Source organism: Taeniopygia guttata, chromosome 3, assembly GCF_048771995.1.
Source record: "Taeniopygia guttata chromosome 3, bTaeGut7.mat, whole genome shotgun sequence".
Lineage (NCBI taxonomy): Eukaryota > Metazoa > Chordata > Aves > Passeriformes > Estrildidae > Taeniopygia > Taeniopygia guttata.
In genome coordinates, this window is record NC_133027.1 from 114,044,935 (window position 1) to 114,067,500 (window position 22,566).

The 22,566-nt window shown below is 36.3% G+C and overlaps 1 protein-coding gene across 11 annotated transcripts in view; it reads left to right on the plus strand.

Moving 5' to 3' along the window:
* WDPCP (WD repeat containing planar cell polarity effector) overlaps positions 1-22,566 on the plus strand; it is a 144,827-nt gene that overhangs the window by 42,980 nt on the left and 79,281 nt on the right. For 10 of the 11 annotated variants that reach the window (XM_072927664.1, XM_072927656.1, XM_072927659.1 and 7 more), the window contains 7 exons: positions 230-314; positions 1,972-2,016; positions 5,413-5,483; positions 5,734-5,793; positions 13,905-14,019; positions 17,270-17,403; positions 21,690-21,881. In XM_072927664.1, coding sequence (XP_072783765.1) covers positions 254-314; positions 1,972-2,016; positions 5,413-5,483; positions 5,734-5,793; positions 13,905-14,019; positions 17,270-17,403; positions 21,690-21,881 — 678 coding nt within the window. In that variant the 5' untranslated portion in view covers positions 230-253. Of the gene's footprint in view, positions 1-229; positions 315-1,966; positions 2,017-5,412; positions 5,484-5,733; positions 5,794-13,904; positions 14,020-17,269; positions 17,404-21,689; positions 21,882-22,566 lie in introns of those variants that run through there. The other variant, XM_041715469.2, reaches the window with a different exon arrangement.

Consider the following 22,566-nt stretch of genomic DNA (forward strand, 5'->3'; position numbering starts at 1 on the left):
AATTGTTGCTTTCTCTCTGCATTTGATGTGTATGTGTATATTATGTTACTTACCCTATTCTTTCCCATGCATTGTTCATTTTAATTGGAATTTAAAACTACAGCTTATGTGTAACAAAACACCATCAGTGCTAGGTTCTTCCAGCACTTCGATTCCAAAATACTTGCCATTTCAATGGTGATGGAGGGTAAAAAATTGGTTGATGCAGTTCTTTTCCTTCTTTTGCTAGTGCTAAGGCTCCATAGATCACAAGATGTCCTTCTGCCTGACTGAGATGTTTCTGTGGTCTTTGAAGACCAACTTACGTATTAGAGGTAAGCTGTTACCTGTTGCTAAAATAAATCATCAAAGCTTGTTGATGGATATTAAACTAATATAAACTTCTGAATACCCAGATGAAGTGGTTTTTTATACTTAGGAGAAAGAAAATTAGTGGCAATACAGTGTTTGAATTTGGTCAGCTTCTTTGCTTTCCTTGTCATGGAACTGGAGCATCCTTTCAAGTATAAAATATTATGTTTGATTAGATGTATTTCCCTTCTTGGGAAGCTGTGGCCTACTTGACTGTGAGCTTCAGTTTAATGACTAGTTTGGGTGAATGATCCACAGTCAAGTGAACTGCAGAGGCACTGGTATTCAACGTGAAAATAAAAGATAACTGCATGTTCAGGGTATTTTACATGATTACTTGAAATTTCATACTTACAAGGATACATTTGTCTTATTAATTGATTGATCCAAAAGACATATGAGTAAATCCTAGCCATGTATACATTACCTTCATTCATCTTGTCTTGCTAGTCCTAAAATATAACTCTAAAAAAACCCACCGGTTTGTAAGTGGATCATATCCAAATATTATTTATGACACATCAATCCAATTGTACCATACAATAATTTTATAGAAATATTATTTTGAATAATCAATTGATATTCAGCTGAATGTTACTACTCAAGTATTGACTCAGTGTGCTTTGACATCCCATCTTTGTGTGAGAACTGTCCTTTGACAACAATAACATCAAAAACTCAAAAGCTGTATTTCATAGAAAAATCTGATGGTTTAAGTAAAAACACAGTTGTGATTTATTGTAATTAAAATTCTGCTGTGGAATACTGTGCCTATTTTCCACTTTTGACCTTCTTGCTTCCATTTATTCACTGCCTAGCTACCTCATTCAAAAATTCTGAGGCAGAAGGGAGGATGATATCCTGGTTTAAAACCTGCCTACCTTCCTACTTTTTTTTTTCCATGTAAGGAATTTCTCCCCATGGAAAATACCTGTCTGACTTTAGGAGGACATGGATGCAGTGAAAAACAAATTATTTTAAAACAATGCAGCATAATTCTGTACTTAGATATGCCCAGTGGAGCTTGCCATGGCACCCCTAAGTGTTCCCCTGTCAGCCACATCAGGAACTGACTGCTGGGGCTGCAGCCCCTTGGCAGCTGAAATATCCAGATTTCTGTGCCACAGGAACCAGCTAGATGGTAATACCTGCAGATTGGATCCTTTGAAAGAGCAGCTTTATGAGCTCGTGAATCTTGGAAAAAAGCTACAACCCGTTGTCTTTAGCTCAGCTGTGTCAGTCATCAGAAAACATTTTTTTAAGTTATTCCAAGATACACCTTTCACCATGATGCTTACCTTTCCTTGTGAGAGAATACAAAACGTGCTAATTAGGAAGTGATAAAAATACTTTTGCATATCTGCAGCTGAAAGGGAATAGAAATGTGTGTAAGGGAAATGACAGCTCCAAATAAATGGAAGGGCTTGTCACATCCTCCTTAATGCCTTCTCTGCTGGTTCTTGAAAGTCTCAGTGGTATCCAGGCTATATACTGTGCTTGTATTTTAACACCAAACTTCTTTAGCAGGCAAAAATTGAGGTGCTGAACCTTGCTTTCTAAGTTGTGTTCTGTTTCTAGTGCCACAACCATAATTTAATGTCTTTACATTTAATTGTACAGAGGAAGACATTGGGATCCACCAGTACTGTGACAAGAAACAACCAGGTAAAAATACAAATAGCCATGACTGAAACTAAACAAAACTTCTGGATGTTCAATGTTTGACACCAACTGCTTGCTCTTCAAAATGCAGCTTCAAATTTCTTATTAGTATATATGTCTGTATTTCTATGGAGTAAGGATACACAGAAAGAGAAACATTCTTCAGACTTATGTAGGAATATTAAAAAAAACTTCTTAAACCACAGAAGGGAAAAAAAAAAAAAGGAAAAATATATACACATAAAACCAACAGTTATGTAACTAGAAACCCTCTGGAATGGCCATTCCAGGGCCAGCAATCCATTCCCTTGCTCTGATTATTCCTGCTGATCCTACAAGCTTCCCCACAGGCTGTAGGGGCTGTGGGGCTGGAGTTGTCCCTTTCCACCCATCCCAGCTCTGTTTCACTGCTGCAGACTGTCCTGGCTCGGTAAGAAAGTGAATTTTCTTCAGAAGTTGAGGTTAAACAAATCAGTGGTCAGATTTAAATATTAATACCTAGTGTTAATATTTAAGATGTCACAATAACAAATTTTCTCCAAGCAGTACCATGTGTGACATGGAAACACAAGTTACAATTGTGTTTCCTGAGAGAGTCCATAGTACAAGAAAGACTCCTTTCTCCCTTAATAAACTGAGAATTAATTATCTAAAAAGTAGTAACTCAATCAAAAATCCAAGGTTTTATCTCACTGTGTTTTGTTAAAAATTAAGTCAAGAAAGGAAAAATATTTTAGAAAGTTTTCATTCTATTTTCCTGCGTGTTCCTTTTACCATAGTGTAAGATAATCAAGTTTTTTTCTTTATTTTTAAGCTCAAACCTACTCTAATCTATTTTTAATCACATCTCACAGCCCTCATTCAAAAGAATGTATATTTTCATACTTACACTAGTATTACACCAACATCAAACCCTAGCATGGATGGATGGAGGGGCTCACCTCAGCACTGCCAGCCCACCTGGGTGGCCGTGCCAGCCTTTCTGTCACTGCCAGGTTGAGATATCTGCCTTTCAGGGTGAAAGCATCGGGGCTGCCTTGATTGCTTTGGAAATTTCTCTGGTTTACCCAACTCTGCTGGTCCTCTGGCTAATATTAATATTTGCTGACAGCAGTTGGAAGGATTAATTCCTCTTTTCATCGTCTTTCCTTTAGCATCACAGATGGAGCACAGTTATTTAGAAGAGAAGCAAAAGCTAGGAGAATGTAAGGATATTTTCTGAGTTTCTTATTACAGTAAGATCAAATAGCAAATTTGGATTGGTTATGTCCCTGGAAGAGCATTAAAATAACCTCAGACTGCTTCCAATAACCTCAGACTGCTTCCAGTGTAACTTTCTGCACATGTCATCTAAGACTGATGATCGCAGAATTACACAGCACAAAACAATTGAAAATTTATAATTATTCCTTCCTGGTATATTTGAAATCTGTTTTTTTTCCTGTCACTAAGCATGGTAGTGTGTATTACTCTTGAAGTCCATTGTCAAAAGGAATCACAAAAATAATCCAGATTTTTCCTTAAGAAATTTACTTAGCAGATGAGCAATAAACATTTTCCCAATCATCTCTGGACTTGCAACACCAACTGGCTTAAAACTGGAAATTGTAACTAAAATACTTTCAGCCAAATAGACTAATAATAATAACCAATAACAATTCCAGACTAATAATCATCCACCTTCCTAGAATGGTTTTAGCTTTGAAACATTTACACTGTCCCAGCATTACCTGGCTAAAAGCAATTTCAACTCATGCTATCACACAGCAGTACTGTGACAGTTAAAGATTTTTATATTAGTCCAGCTTTTCTTTAGCTCAAGTTTTACAACTCCTGCATTGCTCAGAGCGTACATTCACGTTTAAACATTATTACATGACAACTCTGAAAAATCTAATTGATTTTTTAGACAACTTCACAAAGCCATGCCTATGCTGTTAGCTTATCCAAATGAAAATTCCCATGGAATTGTGCCTGCAGCCCTGGGAAGGTGAGGGAGGGCTCCAGGCAGGGCAGAGCCTCCCAGGTTGGCATCACTTGTGACAGGCAGCAGGAGCTCAAGCTGCTGCACTTGTCCCTGGGAATGCAGGGGTGCCCCTGGCACAAAGCCTGCACAGCACATTTTGCAAAGAGGAGCACTGGATAACTTTGTTCACAGCTGTTGATTTGTACAGATAGTTTGGTATCTGTACAGGCAATTTCCCATTTTGCATAGGTGGATAAATATTCCTGTATTTATGAAAGCACCCATTGAAAATGTGATCTTACATGCCTAATTAATATTATCATAACAGTTCCACCAATGCTGGCTTCAGTCCAATGAAACACAAAGAGAAGTTGTATGCTGGTGTCCTCTTTTGTTGATGTTTGAAATCCTTCATTTTTTTCACTGTATAGCACTTCTATTGTACGCTGCTTTTTGCAGGGAGGTTTAAGCACAACTGCAAAGTCATTCAGTCTGGAAGTTGGCGTACAAACTGACATCTTGGAGCTCAAAACTTTTCATCAGGTTTCCTTTAAATAGGAATAGATTATAAACAATGTGCTCTAGTTTCTCATGGTTTTATTGTACACTTATGAACAGAAAACTGCTCACTTTTAAATGAAGAAATTTCACAAGTTATTAGAGCCTGAGTCTCAGCCATGAAAAAAGCCAATTACTGGCAACTCCAGAGGAAGCTTTGCCTCCTGGTTGCTAGAATTAATGTATTAGGCCAGAAGTTTCACAATAGTGTGCTGAACATTAATAAATCTGTTAAAGGACTTCAGCAGTTATGCAGTTTTTTCTTTGTTTGACTTGGTAGACTGTTCAGACCAAATTTTCAAGAACATCCTATAAATAAGTAGACTCCATAAGTTATGGCATTCATATTTGCCTGTTGTTAGTATTTCTGTATCTGCATATATTCATGCATATGTATTTTGCAGGCGTGTTAGTGCCTGCTTTTTGAAATTAGGCAATGAAATATTAGTTCAGAAGAATAGAATCTCTTTAGGATGCTTGAAACTGAGTTAATGTACTGAACAGCAGATACTTTTTCACTGTAAGTGCCTGGCAGCTGGGTAAGTTTTGCACACAATTGCCATGGAGAAATCATGGTCCTTGTGGATAGAACATACCAACTATTCCTAAGATTGAGCCTTCCAAAAACAGATCCTTTGACAATAGAAACCATGGCCATTTCCTTCCAGCTGTAGGTAAGTTTTACGTGTAAGGCATTTCCTAGAAATCTTGGATTTGTGTTTACACAACAAAAGGAAGTTCAACTCACAGAACTCTTTTTAAATGACATAATAAATGTATGTTTGCACACACATGCACATGTATATGTATACAGACACTTACATATACACATTTCTCTACCATGTTTATTTTTTTCCCTCACTTTCATTTGACAGCTCGAGATTACCCTTGGATCCTGAAAAGCAAGAGAGGAGACAAACTGCGAGATGCACTCAAGGAGGTGGAGGTATGCTTCAGAAAGGTTCAAGCACAGCAACATCTAATCTGCTTTTCAAACCTCTTTCAGCAGCTTTAATTTTCATGAAGATCCAGCTCTCCCAGTGATGATAAATGTGCTTTTGTCTGGTGGGCTCTTCTGAAACAGCTGCATCTTTGTGTGGCATTTTTCCTCTGTAAACTGGAAAATCAGAAGTCTGTTAACTGATAGTGACAATGTGTGCTGCCAACTCCACTCTCTGTTTTCTGTTGTGCTCTAGGACTTAATGCAGAACAGTCCATGTGTGCTGAGCAGATGGAAGAACAAACATACCTGTCAGGTACAGTGTCATCAAAAGGTCTTGCAGCGTTCAGCTGGTGGTGCTGAACAGTCATTCAGTGATGGGAGCAGTAGTGGTAAAATGTTAACACAGAAAATCACTTTTTTTAATATGTGGGCCCTTGTTAAGTAAATTGGATTTATTTAAATTTCTACCCTGAAAAACATGCTTCAAATAAAAAGGGTTTATCAACACAAAGAAATTACATTAAAAGGCCCTGATTCTGTGAGATGATGATGGTGATGATGATTACTATTATTATTGTTAATTATTGTTATTATTACTGTTATTGTTTGGGGAAACTGAAAACATCCTGTACCTCAAAATAGCAGGCTGAGGGAGCAGCTGTGTATTAAAATATACAGACAGGGCTGAAATCTGCATTATATTATTTTTGTGTCTTAATTATCTGTTTACCTGTCACAAATCTTTATGCTTGTGTAATATGGAAAGGAAGTTATAACTCCAAACCAACAAGATCATTAATCAAGTTATGGAATAAAAGAGACTGTGACATGTGGCACACATATAGTTGTGTCTCTGACTGTATGAGTTCCACATTTTGTGCACAAAGAACCCTTTTTCACATCCTCACTAAGAACAGCAGGGCAGGGAGGAGAGCTGGACATGAAGTGCTCCATAACCATGTGCTTCTTCTGAAAAACATATGTAGTGAATTTTAGATGTTTATACAACCTTCATGAGGAAATGCATCACATTTGAACCTGCTTTGGTATGGCGAATACTTGTCAATATTACTGTTTCAAAAAAGGAACTTTGTCTTCTAACTTTTATGCTTTTTCAGGCTCATATTTTTTTCTTCTTATTCAAGTAGTTCCAAATGTGTGTCAGCAGAATGATTGTTAAATTTCCAAACACTGTACTGCTAAAATTCCAGAAATGCCTTTAAGAATAGCAAAATTTTTAAATGCTTGACATGCCAAATGGTATGTAGTCTTTTCATATCAATAATAAAAGTATGATTGTCTAAGCTACATTTGCCTATCAGATCTTACTACTAGTAAATGTATATCATTTATTATATACACATTACATAATATACATCTGTGAATGTTAATCTTCTAGAGCTGATTTAAATATTAATTGCTAATTTGAGGGAATCATTTTTTCCTGTTATTATTGTTCTGATGAGGAAAGGAATTTGGTTAAGAAACACCAAGTCAATTAGCTGTGAGTGCATTCATTTGCATCCCAGTTTGCTGTCTCTTCATTTGCTTTCCTTGTCCATTCTCCCTTTACCATTTTCCTTCCCCTCCCATTCATCAGCATCCAGATGCAGTGTGTACAGTACATACTTTGGAAAAGTTAACTTTTTGCCAGGATGTGTTGTCCTGCCTACACAATATAACACCTTAGGCTCACCATCAGTTCTTATAAAATTCTTCTTTATTTTTGTCATCACATCCTCTAAGTTATTTCAGACTTACATCAATATGAATGAGACAGATGCAATTTAACTTATTTCTTCTACAAAATGGGAAAGAAAAGAGATGGGTGTTTTGATCTTAGTGTATTAGGTATTGAACCATGCAAAGGGGTAGTTTAATAAATTGAGTGTTTGGGGTTTTTTCAGATGGTTTCTAAGGCCAGAGTATAAGTGATGGTATTGGTTATAACATAACCTATATCCAGAGTTAAAGTTAGAGATAAAAATAGCCAGAGTGAAAGTTATAGATAAAAATCATAGTAATTTCTCTGTCCTTAAATTCTGCTCTCGCTTTCTCAATCACAAAACAAAATGTTTTTGTTTAATAGTGACTGATTATTGAAATCTCCAACAAGGGTTAGAGTGTTTTGCCAAAACAATTGTGCTATTCCACTTTCTGTCTTCCTGAAAATAAAAGACCTCCAACAAATGAAAATAGAGAAAAATTAATCATTTGGAAGAGTCTAGAACAGAAAAGCTGTCTTCTATCAATTTTGATGTCAGATGGTTTGTTTTTCTGCTGCTCATCTGTCTTTGAGCTTTTGGCTGCAATAATTGAACTGTCCCTCTTTGATGCAAAGGTTCTGAAGCTTCTGGAGAAGATGTTGTATATTTATTTTTTAGTTCTAAGTAGAATACTAATTAACTGTTTCAGCAGAGAGTGCTTCCCATGCAATGCTGTCATCTGTGGCACAACACTGCTGTATTCACAGCCTTTTTTGGATGGATACCAGAACTAGTGGGAAGAGTCCATATTTGCATTAACTTTGGCAAGTTAAAGCAATGTGTCAGACAAACAGCATGAAGAACATGTAGGAAATTACCCTGATTTTCATAATTTCAATATTTGGGGCTGAATTTGAGCATATGGTTTTAATTATAGTATCTGTTTTTCCTTTGTTTTTTGTAGCAATACAAGGTCAAATAAACTTTATAGTAATTAAAATGTTCAATCAACAGCCACATTTTCCCATGTTTTATTAAATGTTATTTATATTTGAATCTGCCATACCTGTAGCAGAACCAGGAGTAGTTCCCTTTGTGTTATAACAACAAAATGCCATCCAAAATCTCAGTGGCTGCTGTACCTTGAGCAAGCCAAGTGGAATGAAAACTGAAAGGTGATGCAATGAAAACAAGGCTATGCTTTAAAAGAGTAGTGTGATTTCCCTCAGATTTATATTTATATATATATATATATATATATATATACATACAATATACCACTATTCCTAATCCCTCACTCTTCCTCCAGCACTTCCATTTTAGAAGTGGCCCACAGGCAAAACTTGGGGGCTGTAATTTTAAATGTGCATCCACTAAAAATAAGTGTGCTGTCATGTTAACTGTTCATGTGCAAATGGCCAGTTAGGCTTCATGCATATGCCCCAGTGAGAAATGCAATTGTTTTGCCTGCAGATTGTCTTGTCCATTGCATGAGTGTTTCTCAAAGTTGACTTTTCTATATGAGTTTGCCTAGAATGACCAAAATGCTGGCCTGGTTTTCTACCTTTGTTAGTATTTAATTTTATGCATCAAAATTTATCCCATTACTTTTTTTTCTTTTTGTGCGCAATCAGTGCATTAAAAATTTCATATTTGCTTCATTGTCCATTGCCAGAAAAAACTCCAATGACCTTTATTTTTACAGTCCTAATTATGCATTCCACCACTTCTTAGAGCTTCTGAAATAGATGATGTGCCAGTTCATGTAAACATAACCTAGACAGTGCAGGGATTTTTGTCAAGGAGCTTGCTCTCGTATTTAAAAGAGCTTAGTTGAGTCCTGAGGTCTTCTCTTTAGCTCTGTTCCAATAGGATGTGAACCCACACCATTTCTGTGTGGTACTTCTGATCCCCAACTTTGATGACCTGTGTTGAGTTGCTGAAATAATCCTGTAATCTTCAGTTAGCTGATGTCAAAGAAAAATAAATAGACCATAAAAGAAGGATGACAGGAAAAAGACAAGAAGTCTTTACAATAAGATGCCACTGTACTCCTCAGCTTTCCTTGCCAAGGAGTAATAACCTAAGGAATTAATTTTATCAGTATTGTGGAGTTTACTCAACTCGGATCTGGCGGCTTCTTGTCTTTGTCTCCTTCTCTAATTCTTTGGAATGCTTTTAAGTTTTGCCACAAAGTCATGAAATCTTCCTATGAAATGATGCCATTGCTTAAGGTTTGGTTTTACAATATAAAGCAGTAAAAATAAATGAGATCTAGCTGAAACATTTGATTTCCAATTTTTTTTTTTAGTATTACATTTGCATTTTGTGTTGAATTAAGCACATGCCAACATTGTTATACAGTTTGTTGTATAAAAGCCAAGCACTAGCTATGAATCATATCTGTTACCTGCTAATGAATAAGATTTATGTATACTTTGCTAAATTGTCTTGATTTCATTTAGTTATATTTGTGTTGCAATTTACATATATGTATAAATAGTTTTTCTGTTGCTGTCGTCGACATACTTAGAACTGGATTCTGAATTGAGCTCCACAGCAAGGTTTTCTTGCTTGTTCTATCAGCTCCAATGCCAATTAGCAAACTGATTTAGCAAGACACATGGTGACATGGCACATTTGATATAAAATCCAAGACATTCTGTCTAGAATCCATGAGAAGCCAGCACCCATCCCCAATTACTGAGAGGAACACTGCCCTCATATTAAATTCTTTTGATCACAACCATTAATGTGTTGTGTGGTTTTAGATAGTTGGAGCTGGAAGTACAAATGCATTGATTATTGTGAAACAGAAACGTGTAACAACAATAACTTCATCTGTAATAAGGCAATGCAACACAGTAATTATGGTGGGGTGGCTAAGAAAGCAATCTGGAATGAAGAGGTGGGGAAAAACCCTGGGAACCTGCTTGAACAAGAAGTGCTTTGCAATTCTCTTCTCCTTTTGCATATTCCTTTGTCAGTTGGGCTCTCTAAGGGAAAACAGTTTGCAGCAATATTTTTTACAGGCATATTTTCCTTCTCTTCCAATTTTAATCAGATAGAAGCAAATCCTGGCTTTGCTCCACAGGTATCTTTTTAGGTAGAAGAGCTGATAAGCAGCTGAGCTGCATGAATGAGGAGTCAAGAGCTCAGGCTTGTGAGGATAAAGGGATATACTTAAATAGATGCTTAAGTTGTACTAAAGTCCATAAGTCATGAACCTGTACTTAAGTCCTATGCTTAATAAAAACTATCTCAAATACATATTAGAGCACTTTGCTATTGGAGAAGGGAAGGGCTAAGTCCTCCCCTGAGTATCCTCTGCTGCTTATGCCTTTCTTGCTCAGTGGAGAGCAATTTTTGGCATATAAAATACATAATCCTTTCTATAAAAGTCTTCACATTCAATTCCTCTGTAAAAGAGAAATTAAGTGGCCCTTCCTTCCCAGTATGTAGAATTACCAGGTGCCCAAACATTTTACTCAGACTACATTCAAATACGAATTTCTCTGCCTTATTCTTCCAATAGGTATGCAGTCATGCTTTCATATTTTGTTTAGGAACACTTGTGACTGTTTAAGCTTTGGAGATAGCTCTTCTGATTTTATATTTTCCATCACAGTACTTCAATCTGAAAAATTTATGATGTGTTTCATCATTGTGGATTTCTTTCCGTAATTTAATATCTGTTAGATGGAATGATGTAGTGCCTTGTGTAAATAATGCCTCTTACATTGGCTTTTATTCCTTAGCATTTATGGGCTGTTCCCTTTGGAGCTGGACATGTGTATCCATGTTCAAGCCAAGTTTGCAATCTTCCCTATTTGCTTTATATTCATTTGTGCTTCTGACTGGACTGTTCCCATCCACCAAAATATAAGCTTAACTAGGCAAGCTTAAGTGTTAAGCACCTAAATCTTCTTATTATGGAGCAGACTTTGCACAGGCTACACAGAATGTAGCACATTGAAATAGTGGTTGCAATTTGAGCACATAGATATTTTCTCTTTTATGGAATGTTTTTGATGAAAGATAGCACAGAATAATGGAATAATTTAGGGTTGAGAAGACCCTTAAGAGTGGGTCCAGCTGTTAACCTAATGCTCCAAAGTTCATCACTAAAACCTGCTCTGAAGTTCTACATCTTCACATCTTTAATACCTCCAGGGGTGGTGCCCTGTTTTCTTTAAATGCCTGCTTGTACTTCATGGTAAACTCAAAGGACTAATTTTAAAAAAAAAAACTTTGTTCTAATCCAAAGCATTTTTAAAGGGAGATGGATGAAATACTAACCTTGCACAGCAATATAGTGTGTAAAGTCTCTGATTAACCTTTTAAATTTAGACTCTGAAAGTTCCTAGAAGAATGAACTTAAACCTGTGAACCAACTACACTAAGTTATTATAACAAAAATTTGTGAAAATACAATTTAAGATTTCCCAAATATCTCAGAGTTCTGAGGGGAGTAATGGGAAAGGATGTTTAGCTGTAAAATGAAAGGAGGAGGGAGCACAATGGGAGAAACAACAGAAGAAATGGAAATGATACTGCATTTATCTACTCTGTGATTCTGTCATGCCATAGTGATAGCACAGAGATCTGTACAGTACTGAAATCCATAACATGGGTTTAATGGCTAACTAGTTTCATAGATGTAAAGCAAAGTACACCCATTAGCACAACATTTCATATTTATATAAATGTCTTGTCATGAAACACTGGAGAGGTTCTCATTGATTTCTATTCTAGCTCTGTAACAGGTGTGATTTATGCCATTACCAGAAAATTAATACATAATTATTAAATAAAGTGAATTTACACCCTGACTACACCATCCCTCTTGCTGGCACATAACACTGAAAGATTGAGGGTTTTTACTCTCCTCTGTCAGGCTGAAATCCATTCAGTTATTTAGAACTGAGCTTTCCAGAGTATTTATGTCATTTCACTTCATTGTTGCTTACATCAGAGTTTGGTAGCTCCTGGGTTTCAACCCTCACTTTTTCCAGCAGGTTTTTTGGACAGTTACAGCCAGCTGTAGTCAAACCTTGCTGGACTTCATGTTACCAAGTTGGAAATAAATTGTGATTTTATCTAATCTAACTTCAACATAAGGACAAATTGAGGTTTTGAAAGATTGTAATAAAAGCTGCATGAGTGTAAGCGTGTCTAACATTTTTACTAGGACAAAACCTTAAAGGACATCTGTCATGAGAGGGAATATTGAAACATTTTCTGTATATATATATATATATCAAATAAATGTATGGTTAGACTATGGCAGGATGGGAATTGATCATTTGTTCTTAGAAATTCATTTCACATCACAGGGTTTTTATTTTATTTGTTTCTACTTCACACATCACTAGAATTTATTTTTAAATGTGTTGGTTAAAGGTGCTAGGGCAGGAAAATAATTTGTTTAAATACACTTGTTCTGTTCTTTGGAGAGCACAGAGGTACAGTAATGTAGCAAAATATGTATAAATGAGAGTTTCCATAACTTAATTATTGGGAGCAGAGCATTGCATGAGGGACATGCCCAATTAGATCACTCCATTCCTGGCCCCCATGCTTTTTATTTATTATACAATCCAGTGAATTTCACTGCAAGAAAATTCTAAAGATTATATCACAACTGTGTTTGTTTCACAGCTCCAGCACAGAACAAACAGGGAATTTTTCTCCCAGATTCTCCTACAAGAACAAGTGTTTCTTTAGTAGTTAAGTTTTTTAAAAGCACAGGGATTTCTTTAAAAATCTACTGTTGGGTAGAAGTAAGAGCTGGAGTCCCAGATTCCTGGCCTTTGGTGGAGCCTCTAGACTTGTCTGCAGAGGTCTTTCCACAGAGAATTCTTTTATGGGCTTTATTTTCTGAATTCCTCTGCTGTAGTATTTGCATTCAGAAAATGACTAATGGTTTAATTATGTAAAAAATAAATGTTTTTCATAACTCCTCCCACTGAGCATTCTCTCTCTCATAGAAGATATTACATAAGATGGAGCTGATAAATACTGTGACTTAGTCTTCAAGATTATATGTATCATTTAATTTAAATTAATTAGCCATGAATATTCAATTAGCTGTGAAATAACCCTGTCCAATCGTTTAAATTCTTTCTTTCTAAAAGAGACATCTAAAACATTATGTCAGCAAGTGAATTAATTTATTGGGAGCTAACAGCTATCTGTGGTAGGGCACAATTATTTATTTAAACAATATATGACTGATCAGAAATAACAAGAACAGCAAAAAGGTGCTGGTTTTAATCTGTGATAATAACATAGAATTATATTAAACCCTACTTTATATATATTTTACATGCAGGCTATGCTGTACTTTATACAGAAAATATCAGGTCTATGGATGATATAGTGATCAGTGTAATTCCTGCCCTCTTTCAAAACAGATTTTTGATCTGTTTTTAACAGATTAATTCAGTACATTTTATGTAACATTTGGGGAGGTAGCTATTTCTTCAAGTGTTCAGCAATTATAGTTCCTGTACCCTTATAATTCAGTGTTGTGTTACATCTCTCTGTTTCATTGAAAAAGCTTTCAAAGCCGTTATAGGACATCCTCACATCAATGATAATTAATTTTTGTAATTTTGAAAATTAGATTACTACGTAATGGACGGCTGCTAATATGCACCTTGAAACGTTTTATTGATGATTTCTGCTGTCTTGTTTTCTCACTCTTTGCATCCAGCTCCTCTTTCACTCAGGTATTTTGGTGTCCCTAAGCCTTTCTGGGCCACAGCTGGAGAAGGTGGTGATTGACAGGACCCTGGTGGGGAAGCTCATCTCCGACACCATCAGTGATGGTAATTACACCCATGTGCTAATCAATTGCCTGCATTAACAATAGAGTAGAGAAACACTATGTCAACAGGTAGACTAATTATTGCCACTGGGGACTTGCAAACACAACAAGTAATTGCATGTAATGCTATAGTTACAACCCTCAGGACTAAGAGCACTTTAAGAACAATATTTAACATCAAAGTTTTCGGGCTTGTCAAATGCTGCATGGGTTTCTAAAATCCCGTTTCTTACACACTGTAATCACTGCCAGCATGCCATTTGAACTTGTCACATTTAATTCACAAGTGGGGGAATGGGACAGACCCAAACATTAGCCAATTGAATAATTGCACGGCATAGTTATTGTTAAAGTTGTTATTAAAAAAGGCAGGATAACATTAGTGATGTGGAGGTGTTCTGATTTAGTTTCTTGATACCCAGAATCTCCCTATTGTTGTTAACTAGTGACTGCTAAAAATTAAGTTTTCATTTAATGCAGGAGAAAACTTACAAAAATGTCCCTGTTTTCCACAGCTTTATTATATGACTCATAACATTGAGAAATCAACCAGTATCTTGGCTTCTGCAGAAGCAGGAGTATCAAATTTTGGTGTGAGCCATATTACATGTGCACTACCTTCCAAATTCTGTAAGAGTAGACCCACATTACATCCTTCTAGAAGAATATGTGCTTAGTTTGGGTTTGATCTTTAATGATTTCATTTTCTCTCTACCCAGGCATGTCTTGAATATTGGCCTAGGTTTTACGAAACATCAATGCACACTGATCTTTTCTTATCAATATATTGTAGTTTAGTCTTGAAAATTGATATTAATATAACTATGTTTGTAGAATATTTATTAAAAAAAATTAACCTGGACCTCATTTTTTATGAACTAATTATACAGAGAAAATAGAATACATTTACTATCTCTTGTGTTCTTTTTTTCACTCTCCACCTTAATTACTAGACTGTTAATTCCATCTGTGATTTTTTTGCACTCTGCTTCTAAGGGGAGGATTTCCTACTTTCAGGTCACAAAAAGTAGGAAAGCATAGAATCTAAGGTTATTCCTAAATTAAAGTAGTTTGTGGGAATTATTTGGAATACTTCCATCTTAAAAAAAAACCAATAAAAAATAAAGAATGTTGGTCATGCCTTACTTTGGCATAGTATGTCATAGACATACTTGTTTAGAAAATGCTGCTAACTAAATGAGCTTACAACTAAAACAGCAATAACGCAGGAAATACATTTTACTACATTTGGACAACTGTATTTATTATATAAATAACATTATATAATGTTTTGTCCTTGTTTTCACATATTCAGGATTTTCTTAAACCTCCATGTTTGCTAACAGCCAAGTCTGTGAAACAAACTGCCTCTGTTCAGTAACAGCAAACCACTCAATAACTTTCATTACAATGCAGTTTTTATTTTCATGAACAATAAAAGATGCTTTTGTTACTCACACAAATAGTGCTCAAAATACAAATTTTTATACTGAACTGTCCTTACATGAGAAACATGAGATAATGTTGTCCTAGAGGAAATTAATTTTAGTTCAATGAAACAGCACATCTTTCCAAATCTGGCTTCAAATTATGGTTGTGATTATAAAGCTGGCCAAGAAAATTCTACATTTAGCATAAGAACTCTATATAAAAATAATGGTTCCTACTTCAACAATTGTGTATGTGTAGAAATGAATAAGGCTATAACCTGCCAGAATTACTGATGAAATGTTGTAATTCTCATTTGAAGTAGCATGTCTTCTTAACATTTGGAATAAAGGTCAGATTGTGTGCACAAAATGCAGAATTACTGCTGTTTTTATAATCCTCCTGCATCTAAGAAAGTGCTCCTGATTCTTATTACTTATAGCCAAAATTTCATCAGCATCAGAGGTGTGCTGCAGCTCGTCTTTGATGCAAACTGTGTCTGTAGGACATAAAAACATTTTAACTGTGTGCATACATATTGAGGATACCATATTCAGTGGTTTTCAATTTTCATGTGTTTGCAGGATCTCAGTTATGGCTTCTGGATCACCTTATCAGATGCTTTATCACCTTTTTTTTGTTTTTCCAAAAAAGCTAGTGTTAACGTTACATTTCAAAGGCAATTATTTGGCTCTAAACTCTACCCTTTAGCATTTGCATACCAGATACTTCAGAGCTGTGCCAGGGCATGACTGTTGGAAAATGCAAGTGGTTATAAATCAGACTAAAGGAAAGCAAAGCTGTGTAGCCAGTTTTCCATGACTATATGTAAGATTAAACTGTCAATCTACTTAAGGATATATAAAGTTTAGATTTAAGAATCTGGGATATTAGTAATAAATGATTTTTTTTTTTTTTGTTACATTTTTAAGAAGTTGTTCCACAGAGTTTTGTTTGCTTGTTTCTAAGTCTGGTTCCACTTTAATTGGCATTTTCCTTTTAGGAGAGGTTTCTGAATTTAAAGTCTGAGCGCAGCTTCATTTTAAACCATCAGGGATCTACTACTGACCCCAATGATTCATTTCATACTGAGACATCTCTCCAGGTGTGGGTGCTGCTGAATAACTGAGTAACTCTTGGGGGAAATTCTCGTGGGATACAATTTGCTCAGTAATTTCCATTTCTTAGTTAATCACTTTTCTATGGAACACGTTTGGTCTCGTGCCCCCTCACAGTACCAATGTGTGGATTCCGCTGAGCTTTTCCAGACTCTGCAGGAATCTGTTCCTTCTCCATTATTTGTGTTGTTTGGGTACCCCTGTGTGAAGTTTGCTGTGAATTCATGACTTATCCTGCATTTCTGCAGCAGCACCAGCAACCTTGCAATGTCAAAATACCAGCTGTACCTCAAATACTCATTTGCATTTATCGCCCTTAACACAAGCTAAGCTGTGTGAGGTCCATTTCCAAAATACTGCTGGATGCAACCATAAGGAAAAAAAAATACTGAAGGCTGAGTACTGAGATTGAAATTAATGTGGAAGGGCATAAAATGTATATTTAAATGTAATGGTATTTTGATATGAAATAATTTATTCAAGTGCATGTAATCAGGGTATTCTTTAGGCTTTATTTCTCATTTCCAAGAAGGTTGTGGCAGGATGACACGCTGCTATGTTTTAGGATGTTACAGGGCTTTCAGTGTAATATTTAAGACACTATCTTGAAAAAAATTGCTTTCTGCAGTGTCTCAGTGGAGTGTTCACTACTTTGTTTTGTTCCTAGAGACAGGTATTACAGTGCTGACAATTTTTTTTTTTCAGCTATTCTTACAGAAAATTTCATCATCTTGTCATTTGAGGACCATAACCAACTCTGCTTTATTCAGTTTACAAAGACAATGGATTCTCCCGATGTAAACAAAAAACTGGAAAAACTCTCTTGCTTGGACTTCAAGGTATAGCTGCCAATGGTGACTGCAAATGTTTTATATATATATATATATATATATATATACATCATGTGTCACTGGTGTTCACTGATATTTTACAGCCACATAAATTGCAAACCTTTATATAATTGACCAGAGCAGCTCAAACTCTAAAAAAGGCAGCTACTGAAAAGTCAAAAAAAAAAATTAGAATGACATTCTGAGTTAAAGAGTTAAAATACTGTTCCAAGGGATCCAGATTTCTACTGTCTTTATTTTCAGTCTCAGACATTTGAGTTAGCCCTGCTTGACGGATTACCTTGTGTCCATTGAGCAGCTGTAAGTGACCCTTGGCACATTCTTGGCATCTAACAAGCATGAAGCACAGTCTGTAATGGCAAACCTCAGTGTAAAAGATTTCAGTTAATGTGTTTTACCTCTTGTGTGTTGTGGGCTGAAAACACACACGGTCACTTACTGTGGCTCAGCTGATAGACACAAACACATGAAGCTCTGATAATCCAGTCATCTGTCTGAGGTCCAAGACCTTTGTAATTCTTTGCAGAAATCCTTCTTTCCCCACTGGTTACAGCAATGGTGTTGTCGGGAGAGCTGCTTTTAGAATTCAGGAATCAAGGTACAGAAGCTGAGTTTCTCACCACTGGCCAGCTACGTGTGTGACCTTATGCAAGTGACTTGGTGCCTCAGTGTCTCAATTTACTAGTTACACAGTGAAGACTGAAATACTCCTTTTCTGCAGCCCTTTTTTGGGGGTGTGTCTTCACTACAGTGACAGCAGTGGAAAGGTAGCCTAGAGAGAGCTGAGCTGAGCTGAGCTTCAAACTCCCCAGTCCCGAGGCCAGTGGAAACCAGCCCATCTCAAGATGAATTTCACTGTGGTGTGGGTGGATTGGGCTGGGTAAATATAAATTATTTCAACCATAAGCACTCTGGCATCAGGGCACCACTTCCTTAGGTGGAAGTGCTTGGTGCTACAGCAATATGAAAAAATAATCAGCCAAGGCAATTAACTTTGTACAGTTGAAGTAGGGAAGGGGCTACATCCAATTCACTGCAAGAATGAAGAAGGGTCAAGCCTTTTCCCAAGAAACGTAGAAAGATGTGAGCAGAAGAGAGAGTTTGTATTTATTTCAGACTGGATAAACATTAAAGAAAACAATCTTTTGCTAGCAAATATTTTCCCCTTGACAACCCCTCAGTAATTTACTTCCTCACATAAGGGAGCTTGCATCTGCAAGGCAAGTTCTTTAAGGATATGTTTAATTTAAGTTTTGCCGTAATGTGTTTTAACTTGCTTGGTAGAAATACTTTCTGCTAGGATTAATATCTAATACATTTTCCAGGCTGTTTCAGTTCAGGGCCTCTTTTCAGCAATGGCTTGTGTTTGCAAGATTGATCCAACCTCTATAACGTGGATTTGAGACAGTTCACTGTTCACTGGGAACTGAGCTGATACATACTTTACTTTAAAATGCTGTGCCTTGTGCCTGGCCTGTGGCTTTCACTGAGGCTGTGCTTTGGGAGCCAGCCTGGTGCGTGGTGGGGCTTTTTTCTTAATAGCACTAAAGTTTAACGAAGGAGCTGTGGTGAACTGCCTTTGTCATTGAAGTGTGAGGGCCACAGCTCCTGATTTAATGTTTAGAAAAACCAGAAGTATCTGCAGCACTCCTTAATAGGGTTGTTAAGTTCAGTTCTTTGCTGACACAGCTGAGCTTCTCAAAACACCTCCATGCTCAACATTTAACTTTGCTTTCTCTTGAAATCATTGGGAATCACTATGGAACATTTCTCCACCAGCCAAAAAAAAAAAAAGGCATTTGCATTTTTTAATTGAATGTTCTTTTGTGTGAGGCTTGCTAGCTAGGCAGCTAAATATAATTTTTATTATCTTCAGAATTGCACCAGTGTGAGACTGCAGAAAGTATTACTCACTTCTGCAATAATATTGTGTCAGCTCTCTGCATTGATTTACTGTTCTTCATGGCTGATTTTGGTCAAACTTCAAAAGCTGGAAGATCACAGACATAGCACTAGTGTCACTCCCAGTAGAAAAATAAGTTGGTCCTCAATTGCAACTGTGCAAACTTGTAATCGTATGTAACAATATGTAACAATACCAAATGTTGTGGGTTTAGGAGAAAAAAAGGGTTTTTTAGAGTTGGTGTTTTGTTCAAGAGAAATTGAATGAAAAAGGTGGCGTGCGCTGGTATAGAACTAACACAGGATTAAAATCCAGAGCCAAGATTCAGGAGATTTGATTGTAACCTTCATTTCTGCCTCTGACTTTTGGCACAGTCTTGAGAAATGTAGTATTTGGGTTTTCAGTCCCATTTCTAAAATGAGGAAAGTGTTTGTAATGATATAATTAAATTTCTGTTATTTTATCATTGTAGTGATAAGCAACCTCACATTGTTCAATGTCCAGGCTCATGGTGGGCAAAATTGGCAGCAGTGCTGGACTGCTAGAGTTCTGTCAATAATAAGAACAAGTCAACCATGCTTTCCTCTTCACAGCTTGATATTTTTCCAAAAGTTGAGTTTTTTATGCAATGCATACCTAAATGAATGAATTAATCTCCCTATGCTCTGCCTTTCTAATTGATACCACCTTGAATTTTATTTGCACTTTGAAACAATAAAGACTTACTATATGAATCACTACAGTCTTGAAGACCAGCAAAATAGAAAAACCAACTATTATTATTTACCTTTTCTCAGTGACATGATTCTATATTGAGAGTGACAAGTCTAATGCAAGACATAAACATTGACAAAGATTTGTGGCTGTTATGACATGTGCAATTGTTACAAACAGTTAACACTACAATACAGGACTAATTGATACTTGTGAAAGTATTTGTGCTTTTCCAGCCTAATCAATGTGTTGTCACCAAATTAGCTATTCTAATTCAAGTAGCAGCTACCTCCTAACTGTTGTGTATGTTTTATCTTTACCCGCGAAAATATTTTGGCAAGTAAAACAAGGGGTATTCTAAAAATATTGACCTTTTTCAGGTTTTTCCTGTCTATATTTTTTAATCCATTTCAATTTACTGAAGGAGACAGAACAAGGAGTTAAATGTTTACCATGAGAGAACAACATTGGTAATTACTTTGATTCCAGTTCCTTTTTATGTGTATTCATGGGATGAAGAGGTCAATAATATTATGGCCATGCAAATAGAAAAGGGTTCTTTTTGACCATATAAAAAATAGCAAAGGATTATTAAAGCATTAACCTTGATTTTAATGGCCTTGGTTGAGAGCTGAGATCACAATTTGGATGAGCCTGATTATTTACTAAATACAATACATAAATGCAACGGGTTCTTAACACCCATTGCACTCTGGCATTATCGCATTACTGCCAGCCTTTGTTGCCTTGCAGACAGGAATATGAAAGCAATCTGTCATGTAGTGAGACTGGCTCCAGAAGCATTTCTCTGATAAGAAGACCCCCTGCCCTTTGCTAGTGTCTGGTCCAGTAGGCTTAGCCATGCGCTTAATCCCCAGAAAGTGGTTCGATTATTGCTGACCAGCAATGGCAAGATAGTTTTTTTTTCCCCTAGCTATCAACCTTCCATTAATTCCTTAAGCAGAAATGCGGTGCAATCTATATTTCCTTGGCATGTGTCACCCAGATGGTGCACTGCTCATGTTTTCCAATAACCATGCTCCAAATAACAGAGTTTGAATAATAAATTCCACAAATCCTTCCTGAGAAAGAGGCACAATTCTCAAGAGCTGCATAAACTTTACGCATGATGCTGTAGCTCATCCACATTATGCAGAAAAGTATATGTTCTTTTGCAAAGAGGATGTTTGTGTTTCCATTCCTTAATTTGGGAAGGAAGAAGAAAGATATATGTTTGCTCAAATGCTGTAGAATATATTTAATATTTGATTATGTCTTAACACTAGCCTTAGCTCCGTGGTCAGCTTTGCAGAACTTGTCATTTAATATGGCTAAGCTTAAATCCTGTGTGGAGGTCGATGCTGTCAAGCAACCATGACTGTACATTTTGGTATTGATTGGAGTCATTGCAGTAAATTCCTTCTTAACTCATATTCCTTTCCATCCCAATCCCCTCCCCACAGATAAAAGAGTGAGCATGTCTTTCTGTCTGAGGAGATATTTTTCACGTTTACAGACAGCCTCTATGAAGATATATGTATGCAGGGCTCTGTGTATATATACATTCTTTCTCACACATCCAAAGTAAATGCTCCCATTTGCTCCTACCATGCTCTTTTACACCTCCAATATTTCCTGCATTCTTTTCTTCCCTCAGATTTCTTATGTTGATATACTTGGACCAGAAGGTAGAAGGATGAAACGTCACCTGGCAATAAACTCTGTGCAAGATCTGGTCATTTGCTGGTGGTCAGCAACCAGTGATGGAGCATGGCCTTGGTCTCCCATTTCCTGTCAGAGGGACAGAGCCAACCTATTGCTGTTAGGCTGTGCACATGGCAAATTGGAGGTAAAGTGATGAACTGTCTTGTTACATGATTTTTTAGAATTTGCTAAAGAAAGAGCTATTCAACTTAAATGCATATTCGAGTAGATATAAAGGACAGGTATGATTTAAACATAAGACAGGAAGCTCAGCCATTCTAATAGTAAAAACAAAGGTTGGTTATTTAACAGAAAAGCACCTTATTTACTGTGTTTACTGTTTTCACATCAAAACTGTCAGCCTGAGAAATGTAGCCAGGAAATTAGGTCTTTACTATGAAATAGCTTTGGTGCTGCTGAAACTGAAAATAGAAGTGTCAGAGTTCCACTAGAAAACTCTAATATGAATTAGCAATTGTAACTGTTGCATGTATGTCTGATGCAATTATTTTATGTTGTCTGCAATGTTAACAGATAGGAAATTTGCATCTCTTTCAAGTGTTTTTCATAAAATATTAACTATGTGCAGATGGTGGTTAAATTTTTGTTATATGAGTATTGGTAAAATCAGGGACTGATATTTTTCTCAAAGGAAAAGTTAAAACTCACCATCTACAGGTGGGAATGTAAGCTATGAGTAAGGACAAAGCTACAAGCTGACCCCCCTCCTGACACCTGCTTAGCTTACATGTTTTCATTTTAATTATTTAATTTTTGTTTCATCTGTTTAAGAATATTTGAATGCAGTTTGTTTTGTTAGGTAGAAATAT